The sequence below is a fragment of the Epinephelus moara genome, chromosome 11 (assembly GCF_006386435.1).
Source record: "Epinephelus moara isolate mb chromosome 11, YSFRI_EMoa_1.0, whole genome shotgun sequence".
Lineage (NCBI taxonomy): Eukaryota > Metazoa > Chordata > Actinopteri > Perciformes > Serranidae > Epinephelus > Epinephelus moara.
The window spans coordinates 4,366,159-4,379,497 of record NC_065516.1 but is presented as its reverse complement, the minus strand read 5'-3'; the positions used below and the strand labels follow the sequence as shown (position 1 = coordinate 4,379,497).

Below are 13,339 nucleotides of genomic sequence, written 5' to 3'. Positions count from 1 at the left end.
CACACACACACACACACATATTTTCTTTCATTTGGACTTTCAGCTGTCATCAACACCTAAAAGGGCCATAGGTTTTAAACCAAGTATGAGACCTCAAGTTGAGTTGGAGGAGAAAGGGGGAGGAACTCAAACAGAGCTAGTAGACCCTGTGATGACTCAACACCCTGGTGACTCTGTTATTACAGAGGAATCTGAGCAAAATTGTATTATTTTAGTTTATATTTACCCTCAGCAAAGGCTGTAAAAACAGACCCTTTAAGCAGTAATTTGTAAATAATTTTATTGTTATTACCAACATAATAAAAAAAAATATTTTAAAAAATGAAATACTTATGGCAACACTTGAAATACAAGAAAGGTGGATTCAGGGAAGCACTTAATTTAAAAACACAAGGAAATCAATATTTAAGTTCAATATTTTACAGACTGTAGATGACCTGATGAGGCTCGTCTTCTCCAAAATTCCCATCCCAAAGGACCTGGCATCCCAGTATGAGAGACCCTCAAAGGAGGAAGTGGTTGCCTTACACATCTCTCACTTCAGCCAAGGGGCAGCACTAGGCCAACGCAGTGACCAGCCAGATCAGGAAACTCTATCCAACACAGGATGGGATGAACGCTTGAATGGAAAGAATTGGACACTATTAGTGTTGCAGATAAATCACTGCTGTGTTTATATTTAAATATCTATCTATTGTATATTATGTAGTACATTTCTTGTAGTTTTTGTTTTTTACATTTGCTAAAAATAAAGTTCTTTTGACAAAAGACTTATTTGTCATTTCTTTATAGTGGGTTTTTTGGTATAATGAAACCTTAGTGTTCAGAATTGAGTTTACACAGTTGTGGATGTTCTGTGGGGTGTACAGATTCACCAGGCCTGGATGGTGTATCAAACATGTAGGATGAACTGGAACCTGGTCCATTACCCCAAAACCTAATAGGTAAAAAGACACAAGGCATACTGTTTGAGAAGTAAGCAAATATAGACTCAGGAGACAACATCACTGCATAGAACAAATACTGATCCAGGAAGAAACATGCATTTTACTATGAACTTTGATTTCATATAAATGCTGTGGAGAAACTGTGATACACTGGTACATCGTACATATTGTAGATTACAAACACAAGGTAAAGATGATTATAAAATGCAGCTACATTTTAGTAGAATGGTTTCAGTAAACATGACAGCTGAGACATCTGAATGTACCAGTTATTTCTATTCATTTGTTTTCGTATAATACACAAATCTGTCATCTCAATCTGCTGTGGTAAAATTGATGAATCCACGGGTTAAAACTTTTGTGGTTTTAATGGGGAATGTGTTCGTAGCAGAATTTATAATAACTTTGATATTATTATCCAACACAAGCTACATTAGTCTGATCATAGATACGGCTGCTTAGATAAAAAAAACAAGCAATGCTTTACACCACGTCATACAACAACTGAGTGCTGCTGTTGGTGTTTCCACGTTATGTAGTGACTATATTGTTAGAAACCTTTTGTACTCTGCAGCAGACTTTTCCAACTTCATTCAACCTTTTGTACTCTGCAGCAGACTTTTCCAACTTCATTCAGTCAGAGGACAGACATACAGTTGTTACCATAATGTCAGAAAAGTTTCAGTTATCATGCAACAGCTGAAATATAAGGAGGCAAAAAAAATAAAAACTTACCACTGTGAAACGTCCTGCTCCAGTCTTAGTTGTGAAAGTGATTCAGAGTCTATCGGCTTGTGTTTCTTCATTCAAATTGATAAGGGTGGATGGCCGCCGTCGTTAGCTTAGCCATAGCTTGTTGTTTGCACCAGCCTCCGGAGGTGAAGTCAGGTAAGGTAAGGGGTGTGACGTTTCCGATACACGCTCTAAGCGTTGAACCAATCACAACAGACTAAGCGAGTTGAACAATCAGAACAGACTAGGCTGCTGGGGAGGCGGGACATAAGCCCATACACAGCATTTCAGACAGAGGTGCTGCAGCAAGGAGCAGTACAAGACGTGTGCTTTGAACATTAAAGCACATAAATCTATTCAACTAGACCCCAATATTACATATTAATATCAATATGACCCTGAAAATAAGCACAATGGGTCTCCTTTAACTGTTTGAAAACAAAGCAGGTTAACTCTCAGTGAGTTGTGAAGTCTTACAGGACTGAAGGGGATGAGCTTGTCCTCTATCTCTTTCTTCCACAGCTCTAGAAGCAAGCTGCGGTACTCCTGGTTAAAGGGCCCAGCATAGGACAAGAAACCTGCGGACAGAAGGACATCCCCAACAAGGTGTTTGATCTGAGTCTGGAACCCAGCACTGCTGTCGGTCCAACGAACCTGAAACACAAGACCAGGAGAGAGAGGGAGGGAGTGAGGGAGGGATGGATGGATGAAAGGTTAGATGGATGCATGGATGGATGGATGGATGGATGGATTGATGGATGGATTGATGGATGGATGATAAAGGCTGACCTTCTCTCCTCCCAGTCCGTCGATCAGAGCTGTAGCATTGGCCATCTTGCGGCGGCAGGCCTGGGCGTCATCTTCTAGGTCCTGCTTTTCCTTCATGGCAGCGTCATAAAGCGCCTAAATTTCAGGTCGGATCATATTATTTAATACATGTATATAAATGATTTAAACAGAGAAAACTACTATAAATGCAAAAGGAAGAGAAAATACAAATGCATGGAGTTGAAATGATATACTAGTTGAAATGTATTTTAAAATAACTTTGAAAAAATACCAAAAATCAAATCTATGGTTCGGTTTCACAAACACAAGTTTTGACTTGACTGTGTGTGTGTGTGTGTGTGTGTGTGTGTGTGTGTGTGTGTGTGTGCTACCTGCACGGCGTCCAGCTCCTGCTGTTTAGCGTCCAGCTGTTCCTGAGCATTAGCGAGTTCATTCTGAGCAACCACCAGACGAGCCTCTTGCAGGGCCAGGTTAGCCTGCACACACTCATCTAATTAATCCTTGTATTATGAGGCTGAACAGCTAATCAGAACCTTTATTGCTACGACACCTGTTAGCATAAGATCTTGTTATCTAATATATCGCCTGAGTAAATACTTAACTCCTCTGTGTGTGTACCTTCAGAGGCAGCACCTCCTTGTTTATAGCGAAGAAGTCGACCATTGCCTGAGTCCAGGAGCAGAGTCCTGCCACATTGCCACAGATCCTCTTGGCAGACTCCAGGTTGTAGTCATCCATCTCCAGGTAGGGAGCGAGCAGCTCCACCACCTCCTCTGTGATGGAGTCCTACAGCACAAACACACAGTACAGGAGAGTAGCTACTGTTATCTCTTCTACATGTCATAGACCAAGATATCTAAAGTTGTGATGAGTATTCTTCATTGTTTTCTTGACATTTTATAGGCTGAAGAATCAAAATAACTGTGTCAGATTTAGGAGGATTTAGTGGCATTTAGTGGTGAGAATTGCAACCAGCTAAAACGTCTGTTCAGAATTCCTTCAGCGTTCATTGTTCAGGAGATTTTTACTGGGGCTGAATTATCCACAGAGGTCTCTACCTCTCCAAAACAAACGGACCAGGTGATTTAAACCAGTAAAACTAATAAAGCAGTTTCATATTAAAAAATTGGTGTTTTTCTAAAGCTGCTTGCCATGAAGGGGCTTCTTACTACTGTGGCCAACACACATACATGAATGTCCCTATCTAGAGCTAGTGTTGGGTTTGTCTTTTCTGGGCTACTGTAGAAACATTATTTATTTTGAGTAATCTCATGGATTATGTTACAAATTATATTTTAGGGCATATATTCAGTAATCTGTAGTGCCATATGTTTGAACAGTAACCTTCAAACACGGCTGACTCAGGTTGGGGATGACCCCTAGTTCCTGACAGGACGTCGAAAATAGGATTTTGGAGAAACTGATAAAAAGTTGCAAAATTTTACATTTTTAAAGCAGAAGACCATCAAAGCAAATATGCAGATGACTTGAGAGACTTTTGTGTCTGAGTAGTGGCTGGAATTTGGAACCTAACTGCCAATTAAGGTGACTTTAGGTCTTACAATTTCTTCAGCAAGAACAATATTTGTCAGAGAAAAATAAGAAGAAGAAGGAAGAAAGAAAGAACGAGAACAAAATCATTGGGGCTCACAGCGATGCTTGCTGCTGAAGCACTAATGGAAATAGCCATAAAGTACAGCCCTAGACTGACTAGGAGTCAGCTCTGATTGTGTTGAGTTGGTTTCGGATTTCTGGTTTCAGAATTAGCACTCAGAACAGCTTTGGCCCTATGTCATCACCTGGAGTCTGGGCCGATTCTGGCGCTTCATTCATTCATTTTGTCTCATTAATCCAAGAACCAAGAGAGATTTTAGCTGCTGTTCGGTTGAGACATTGATTCTCCGTGGGTCAGATTTTAGGACTCGATGACAGAAAAAATGATGTGTTAAAGATGGTGTAGCGTAGCTGAGGTATCATGTCAGCACACACATTTAAAACGTCTGGAACAAAACCAACATCTCATCCGAGTGTGTGAGAGGGACACAAAGTTTAGGGTTTTTCCAGCTGTCAACATACAGGTCATACTGGTCAATGCCAGCTCCACTAATCCACAGCTTAGCAGGTATGACACATGCACACACACACCCACACACACACACACACACACACACATTTTTAAAAGCAGATGATGGCTGCAGTGTGATAAGATGAGACGGGAGTTTCCCTCAGACACACACTGAAAGTTGTGTGTATGACCTCTTGTACTTGTTTAGACAAGTGGACTGCGAGAACATTTCTCGTTCAGCGGGCTGCATGAAGGTTCATTGAATCTTCTTTTCAGCAGAAACAGGTTATGAACATTAACATAATTGTCACCTTTTAAGTTGACATGTTGAACTTTATTTCCACATCCAGCAGTTACAGATCAGCATGATCTGATCATTTGGATTCATTAGGAGTCTCTGGCCTTAATGTTAACATGTCGAGACTCAATGCTAACACTCTGAGATAAAGCAAAAAGAAATTCCAGCTGAATTTAAATTATTTTTTTTTTGTCTTCTTCAGCAACATATCTGCTCTGTTAACCCTGCCTTTACTTTTAAGCTCGTATCACAGTCATTATAAAGGCTACATACACATGTTATATCTTGTTTTTTTTTCCAGGACAATCTGGGCTATTCAGATTTGCCATCATTACATGTCCTTCTATGTGCCTGTATCTTATATTAATTTTTATATCAATGAAAAAAACAAATCCACGTGACTAAATTCTTACATGTTTACATGTATCTCACCATAGCAAGTTGGAAGAAGACATATTCTGCCATATCTGAAGAGGGGAGACTCTCTGGAATCTGGCAATATAAGAACCATGATGGTGGGACATTCTGTCACTTCACAGCTGTCCAAAACATGTGGTTTGTGCCAGGCGGACATGATTGCCAGTATTTTTTCATTATTGCAAGAAATTCCATTGACTCATTCACAAGTCAAAAATGTGTTTTATCTGAAAGAAACATGCAATATATACATCTAAGATAATAGAAAAATAGTAATAATATTACTCCTCACTATATGACGTGACTGATAACAAGATTTGTATAATGGATTCTAAAGATATTCCTCAGGTTTTTATTTTGTAGACAACTGATCTGTATTTACAGCATGATGGGATGACAGCACAATGACGTGTTTGGTATCATCGGAAAGCTCCAGTCCTGCGCTTTCATGTGATATATGTGGCATTTCAGTAATCCACTTAACAGTAATGTGTGTGCAAAGCTGTATGAAAGCTTTGTTACACATAATTTTAGTGTATGTTTTAGACATTCATAGATCATACATTTGAGTTTGGGGCCACCTGGTGGCAGTTAAGGTTATGGCAGGTAGTGTTAAGTTTCACTTTAACTTTTGTCTTCATCACCATGTGACAGCAAAGTGGTGAGGTGCACACGGTCTTGTTCTTCACAGCTTGAGGCTTGTTCAACACATTGTCGATGAGTGGATGTGTGGATTGGAGGTGGATTTAAGCAGAGAAGAGCATGTTTTGAGTTTATAATGCCATGTTTGTTTTGTTTATCGACTGCAGCTAAGCTACATGTGCAGGCTGGTTTCTTTATGTTAATATCATATAGCTACCTGTTAGCATACCTTTTGTTTAGTACTTTATATTTACCTTTTCATGTACATTGTGTAATTTCCATATGTTATTTCTGTATTTTGCAGTTTTACAAAAGAATATCACCTCAAATAAACATCCAAAATGGATCCTGGTCCTCCTGTTTGAGTGGTATTATGTTTAAGCTGACTGGATAGCTAGGGAGTGCTAGTAAGGCCAGTACAGTGTAACTTTATAATTTTTTTTCCTTGTGAAAACATTGGACTACCGACAAGTGCTTGGTCTTGTCAGAAAACTGCAGTTCCGCTGTTTCACGGTTGCGGAGAAAATCAATAGAAAATAACAGGCATTTAACAATGTGGATGTGAGCAGAGAGGGTACAATCAAATCTCACATTAGGTCTCAACTCGTGAACGCAAGTTTAGGTCAGCACGGACTTGCGGAGCAGCAGTAAATCTGGCTGAGTTGGAAAGTTGTTATCAGTTATTGTTGTTATGTTTTGTAATAACCTACAAAACAATGCAGCTCATTCTCTATTACAGCTGGCAGTTGCCTGGCTCTGTTGGGCTCACTCTGTGGAACTTACTAGCTCTGTGGGACTGGCTCGGTCTCTGTGGGACTAGCTCTTTGGGGCTGTCTCTGTGGGACTGGCTCTGTAGGAATGGCTCTGTAGTAATGGCTCAGTGGGGCTGGTTCTGTAGGGCTGGCTCTGTGGGAATGGGACTGGCTCTGTGGGGCTGGTTCTGTAGGGCTGGCTCTATGGGCATAGGACTGGCTCTGTGGGAATGGCTCTGTGGGGTTAGCTCTGTGGGTCTGACTGTTGGACTGGTTCTGCACGACTGGCTCTGTGAGACTGGCTCTGTGAGACCGGCTCTGTGGGAATGTCTCTGTGAGGCTGGTTCTGTAGGGCTGGCTCTGTGGGAATGGGACTGGCTTTGTGGGGATGGCTCTGTGGGGCTGACTATTGGACTGGCTCTGTGGGAGTGGTTCTATGGGACTGGCTCTGTGGGTCTGACTTGTGTCAACATCACTACTTTAATTCATAATCATGAATCAAGCAAGCTTTATTGTGAGCGGAAAAAAACATTTTTATTTATTGGTTTAATTGATTTCTTTTTTTTTCACACAAGCTGCTGTAATTCTGTTAGTCGAAATTTAGAATGAGAATTATGAAATCTGCTATCACAAACAATCCTGAAACTGTTTTATAAATCATTATGTTTTAAATCAATTACAATAAATCCTGTTAGCCTGTAAACTGTTGTCCCTAAATGAACCGTGAGTTTATGATGTTAATGAGGATCCTCACAAGTGTAAAAATACAAATTTGTTTGAGACCTTGCTGAAGTTGAGCAGCATGCTGAGGAAGGCAGAGTTCTGCATCAGCTTCATTGCCTCGGCCCACGAAGGTCGCGGACAAGGTCGCTCAGGGTCAGCGGTGACTGTGTCGATCTGAGGAACACAAGCGAAAGAGGAAAAGTGAGATTGACAGAAGAGTGTGTTTAAATGTTTCAGAGCAGGTGAGACTCAGTGACCTTCCTCTGGAACAGCAGCAGGACTGCATCCATGATCCTCATAATGAGATGAGGAGGCTTCTGCAACTTCCTCACTGTGGCGATGTCAGCTGGTTTAATGGTCTGCAGAGACACAGGAAGTTTATTCAAAAGTCATGTTTGAGGCGTTAGTTTGTTATCAATGCCATTCAGTGTAAATCTCCCATTGGCCATGAACGCCTCTTCATGTAATGCACCTCAGATTAGAGCTTAGATCGGGCCCAAAAAATCCAGCCTGACCCCACCCGAGCCCATGCATATTCTGTCTGAGCCCGGCTCGGCCTGGCCCTTTAACGGTAATTTACGAGCCCGAACCTGGTTTAAACGAATAAGAACGTGGACATTGAAGGCTGACTCTCGTCTTTCTTTCCATGGCAAGCCTTCGTCATATGCCTCTTAAGTGTCGAGGTCCCCGTCTTTTTGCTCTCATATACCAGTATCGTGCTGCACTTGGTACACTCGACGAAGCCCACACGCGTTGTCACCGTTGACAACTCACATGTGCGCGGCCAGTGGCGCCGTCAAGGGGGGCCCACGGGTTGGGTTGGGTCCGGGTAGGGTTCGGGCTTGGGCAGACAATTTAAGCTCTACCTCAGATGTCCTCTGCTGGTAGAACAGTTCGGCAGATTCACTTTTCTAAAAACTTCTTTTTGTAACAGCACAGAGGGGAATGTGTGTGCGCATGTGTGTGCGCATGTGCGTGCGTGCGTGGGTTCTTGCAAACATATCTAACAGTGGACTTCAACGTCGTTAAACACTCACAAACGGGACAATTTTTAAGTCCCCTCTTGGTCATGCTTTAAATCATGATAAAATCATGTCTAAACCCCTCTGGTGAATTTTTTTTTAACTTTTGCCAAGAGGGGACCTGAAGGTGTGTGAGTGTTTAAGTGCATCCTCAGCAGTGCCTCTGCTGGCTGGAGCCAGGATTTTAACGCCTCAGTCACACACGTCGCTTTTTAACACTCCCCATAGTGTGAATGGCTTGCAGCCACAGAAAGTCTATTAGTATGTAAATGGACTATTAAACTGCCAACTTGGTGAAGCAATTAGTCCCCTGAAACATGATTTTTTACATTATGTTTTTGTAACAAAATATAAAGGCTAAGCTTTGGTCGAAGTTTTATGCTCAACACTATTAAAATAAAGGGCTACCCAAAAGGCAGCACAATATTTATGAATCTAAAAAGGATGAAAAATAGAAAAAACAAAACAAAACAAAAAAACAAAAACAAAAAACAATTATGTATGAAATGGCCAGCAGTAATCCTTTCCTTTCACTTTTAATTAATAACTAAAAACTAATTTGACATCACACTTTGACTAGACCTGTGAAGTTTAGTCCAAAAATACTCACCTGACCTCGTTTTCACAGGCACTCAATGTCAATAATTTTTTCAATACACTTGTACACCACTTTACATTATTTTCAATAATTACTAACTATTCAGTGGTAGAAAACTAAAAACTATAAAAGAATGTAATGTAATTTTGTGCTCACTCTACACACATAGGATTATACTTTATGAAACAACACAAGTCCACTATTTGCTGGCAAAGAATGACACAAGTTCCCTCTTGGATAGCATAGAGCGATAATCACACTACAGCATGGATGAATTAAAGAAATTAGTCAAATTAGCAATACTTATGAGAAAGATATAAAAATCTCTACATAATAGCCTCTTGAACCATGATATGTTTTAATTTTGTAACAAAACATTAAGGCCCAACTTTGGTGAATTTGTTTACTAACTACTTTATTAACTACTTTAAAGCTTTAGATGATATTAAAATAAAGGGGCATCCAGAGGACAGCAGAATAGTTAACAATTTTACTTTAAAAACCAAAGGAAAAAAACAACCACAATAATGATAGAAATAAAATAGCCAGGCTTCAGACTTTTTATCAGACTTTTAGTGGACATCAGAGTGGACATTTAAAACTTGTCAGTCAAAAAGGAAAGCCCTCCTCTTCCTAGTTTTCCCAAGCACTGGATGTCAATCAACTCAATTTTTGAAAGTGACTTTGTGCTGACCTACAACTATAGGATAACAGAATAAATACTAAAAAATCAAAAGAAAGGAAAGTTTTTTCTTAAAGCAGTATTTATAAGAATACATTTTGTTTTGTACATATAGGATTATACTTTATGAAACAACAGGTCCACAACAAGTCCACTATTTGCTGGCACAGAATGACACAAGTTCCCTCTTGGATAGCATAGAGCGATAATCACACTCCAGCATGGATGAATTAAAAAGTCAAGTCAAATTAACAATACTTATGAGAAAGAAATAAAATTCTCAACATAATACCCTCTTGAACCATAATATGTTTTATTTTTGAAACAAATCATGAAGGCCCAACTTTGGTGAATATCCTTTACTAGCTAATTTCAAGCTTTAGACTATATTAAACGGAAGGGCCATCCAGAGAGCAGCAGAATAATAAACAGAATAAAGAAAACAACTAGTATAACTTTTATCAGACTTTAAGTGGACATCAGAGTGGACCTATAAAACTTTTCATTTAAAAAGGAAAACCTTCCTCTTCCTATGTTTCACAAGCACTGGATGTCAATTAAGTCATTTTTTGAAAGTGACTTTGTGCTTAACCCAAACCTATAGGATAACAGAATAAGTACTTAAAAATCTGAAGAAAGGAAGACTTAAAAAAGCTGTATTTATAGGAATACACTTCGTTTTGTATTTGTATGTTTGTATTTGTATGAATTGTATACAACGGATTTTCTTGAAAATACACATTATGTAGAAATCTTGCATTGCATGAATCTATCTTGAAGAGAAAAACTATTCTATTTGGATATGAATCAAAGATCCCATATTGTAGTCAAAAATGAGATATCTACACTAGCTGCTAATGCTTCTCTCAGATCCACCATAAAAAGACCTCATAGGGTGCTGAAATATTCAGTGTCTCGATGGAGTTAACCTTAATCCTCTTTCAGAATCAAAACAACAGGATGCAGACCTTGAAAGAAGACTTCATGTGTGGAATCTTGTTTTGAAGTTTGACTCTGTAACAAAAAAGATAGATTTTATATATTGACTCAAGTCCCCTCTTTGCTTGTACAAAACGACACAGGTCCCCGCTTGAATATGATGCAGCGACATACACACTCCTTCATGGATGTGAATAAAGTGTTTGGCTCCTGTGAACAATATTGAAGTTAAAATGAATGATTTAAGATGTAAGATTTGCAGGAAATGTCACCCAAGCCTGCATGACCAAACAAAAAAGATAGATTTTATGTTTTTAGGTGTTTTGAGGAAATGAAGAGGAGACACAAGGGAGGGAGGGATGTATCGATACACTAATACTGCATAGATTATTTTTTCCGATTCACGTTCATTTTTTAATCCAAGAATTATAGTTAATTTTAGAGACAGCTGCCACTGTTTGCCCTCCAGAGACAACATGGTATGTTTAATGGCACAAATCCACAATCTAGTCTTTCCTGAGTTTTCTTTGTCAGGCAGGATTCTGTAGAAACACATTGAGACTGTTTCATAAGCAATTGAAAACTCCTTGTAGTTGTAAAAGCTAGGTGAAGGTGAAGCAAGGTGAAAAGACCCTAACGACCATCGTTCACAACAGGAGACCATCCCCCACACCGCAGACAATCCAGGTCTGATACTGATTGTCAGAGATTCAGTGTCACAGAATAGCACCCCCCAGTCCATTCACTCATCAGAGGCAGTTTTATGTTCACATTATCAACTGAAATTAAAACATGTGTAACTTGAATGATCTGCAAAATGAAAACATAGTAATAATATATATTGGTGTAGCATAAAAATCACTAAATGCATTTATGGGAGCATGTAAGCTTCAAAAACTAGCTTGAGTACTGACTTTGCAAACTTCTACCTTTATGGATATTTTACAACTACAAGGAGTTTTCACTTGCTTATGAAACAGTCTCAGTGTGTTTCTACAGAATCCTGCCTGACAAAGAAAACTCAGGAAAGACTAGATTGTGGATTTGTGCCATTAAACATACCATGTTGTCTCTGGAGGGCAAACAGTGGCAGCTGTCTCTAAAATTAACTATAATTCTTGGATTAAAAAGTGAATGTGAATCGGAAAAAATAATCTATGCAGTATTTGTGTATCGATACATCCCTCCCTCCCTTGTGTCTCTTCTTCATTTCCTCAAAACACCGAAAAACATAAAATCTATCTTTTTTGTTTGGTCATGCAGGTTTGAGTGACATTTCCTGCAAATCTTACATCTTAAATCATTCATTTTAACTTCAATATTGTTCACAGGAGCCAGACATTTTATTCACATCCATGAAGGAGTGTGTATGTTGCTGCATCATATTCAAGCGGGGACCTGTGTCGTTTTGTACAAGCAAAGAGGGGACTTCAGTCAATATATAAAATCTAGCAGTTCAGAACCATCTCGCTTCTCAGCGTCGAAGGGAAGCTCTTCTTCAGCATCCTATCCAGAAGGTTAACAGACTTCCTCCTCTAGAACAACTATATTGACACATCGGTCCAGAAAGGAGGTATCCCGGGTGTACCAGGCTGTCTAGAACACACTGGAGTAGTGACCCAGCTGATTAGGGAGGCACGGGAGGGGAAAGGAGACCTTGTTGTGCTTTGGCTTGACCTCGCCAATGCATACGGCTCCATACCCCACAAGCTGGTTGAGACTACCCTGGACCGACACCATGTACCCAGGAAGATCAAGGACCTAATCCTGAATTACTACGGGAACTTCAGGCTCAGGGTCACATCTGGGAGTGTAACATCAGATTGGCATCGGCTCGAAAAGGGGATAATAACTGGGTGCACCATCTCAGTCAGCCTCTTCGCCCTTGCCATGAACATGGTAGTCAAGGCAGCAGAAACGGAATGCAGAGGCCCTCTGTCCAAGTCTGGCATTCGGCAGCCCCCCATCAGAGCCTTCATGGATGACCTCACTGTCACCACAACATCGGTGCCTGGTGGGAGGTGGATACTCCAGGGCCTGGAAAAGCTTATTTCTTGGGCAAGAATGAGCTTCAAGCCAGCTAAATCCAGGGCCATGGTGCTGAAGAAGGGAAAGGTGACAGACAAGTTTCGCTTCCTGTTGGATGGCATGGCAATCCCATCTATCATCGAGAAACCGGTCAAGAGCCTGGGAAAGGTCTTTGACTGTAGTCTCAGGGATACAGCAGCAATCCAAATTACCATCAAGGAGCTTGAAACGTGGCTGTCGGCGGTATACAAGTCTGGCTGACCCGGGAGATTTAAGACGTGGATTTACCAGCATGGCGTTCTACCCCGGGTTCTCTGGCCTTTGTTAGTGTATGAGGTGGCCCTGTCAACAGTAGAAATGTCAACAGTAGAAACCCTGGAGAAGAAGATCAGCAGCTACCTCCGCAGGTGGCTGGGCTTGCCTCGCAGCCTCTGCAGCACAGCACTGTATGGGAAGACCAACAAACTCCAGCTCCCAATCAGCAGCCTTGACGAGGAGTTCAGAGTCTCTTGGACAAGAGAGGCTATGCTCTATCGGGATTCTAAAGACTCAAGAGTTGCATCAGCGGGCATCATGGTGCGTACAGGCAGGAAGTGGAAAGCCCAGGAAGGCCTGGAGGTAGCCGAGTCTTGGCTGAGACACAGGGCTTTAGTGGGCACAGTGGCAACAGGGCGTGCAGGGTTCGGTGCTTTTCCTCAGCCCCTC

The 13,339-nt window shown here is 40.7% G+C and overlaps 1 protein-coding gene across 1 annotated transcript in view; it reads right to left on the bottom strand.

Annotated features, from left to right (window-relative positions):
- Positions 1-13,339, bottom strand: part of dnah5l (dynein, axonemal, heavy chain 5 like) — a 208,353-nt gene that overhangs the window by 50,422 nt on the left and 144,592 nt on the right. Inside the window, exons 75-80 of the mRNA XM_050056535.1 lie at positions 7,623-7,724; positions 7,426-7,539; positions 3,087-3,254; positions 2,840-2,944; positions 2,469-2,582; positions 2,157-2,333 (exon numbers count right to left, since the gene is read on the bottom strand). Coding sequence (XP_049912492.1) covers positions 2,157-2,333; positions 2,469-2,582; positions 2,840-2,944; positions 3,087-3,254; positions 7,426-7,539; positions 7,623-7,724 — 780 coding nt within the window. The remainder of the gene's footprint in view (positions 1-2,156; positions 2,334-2,468; positions 2,583-2,839; positions 2,945-3,086; positions 3,255-7,425; positions 7,540-7,622; positions 7,725-13,339) is intronic.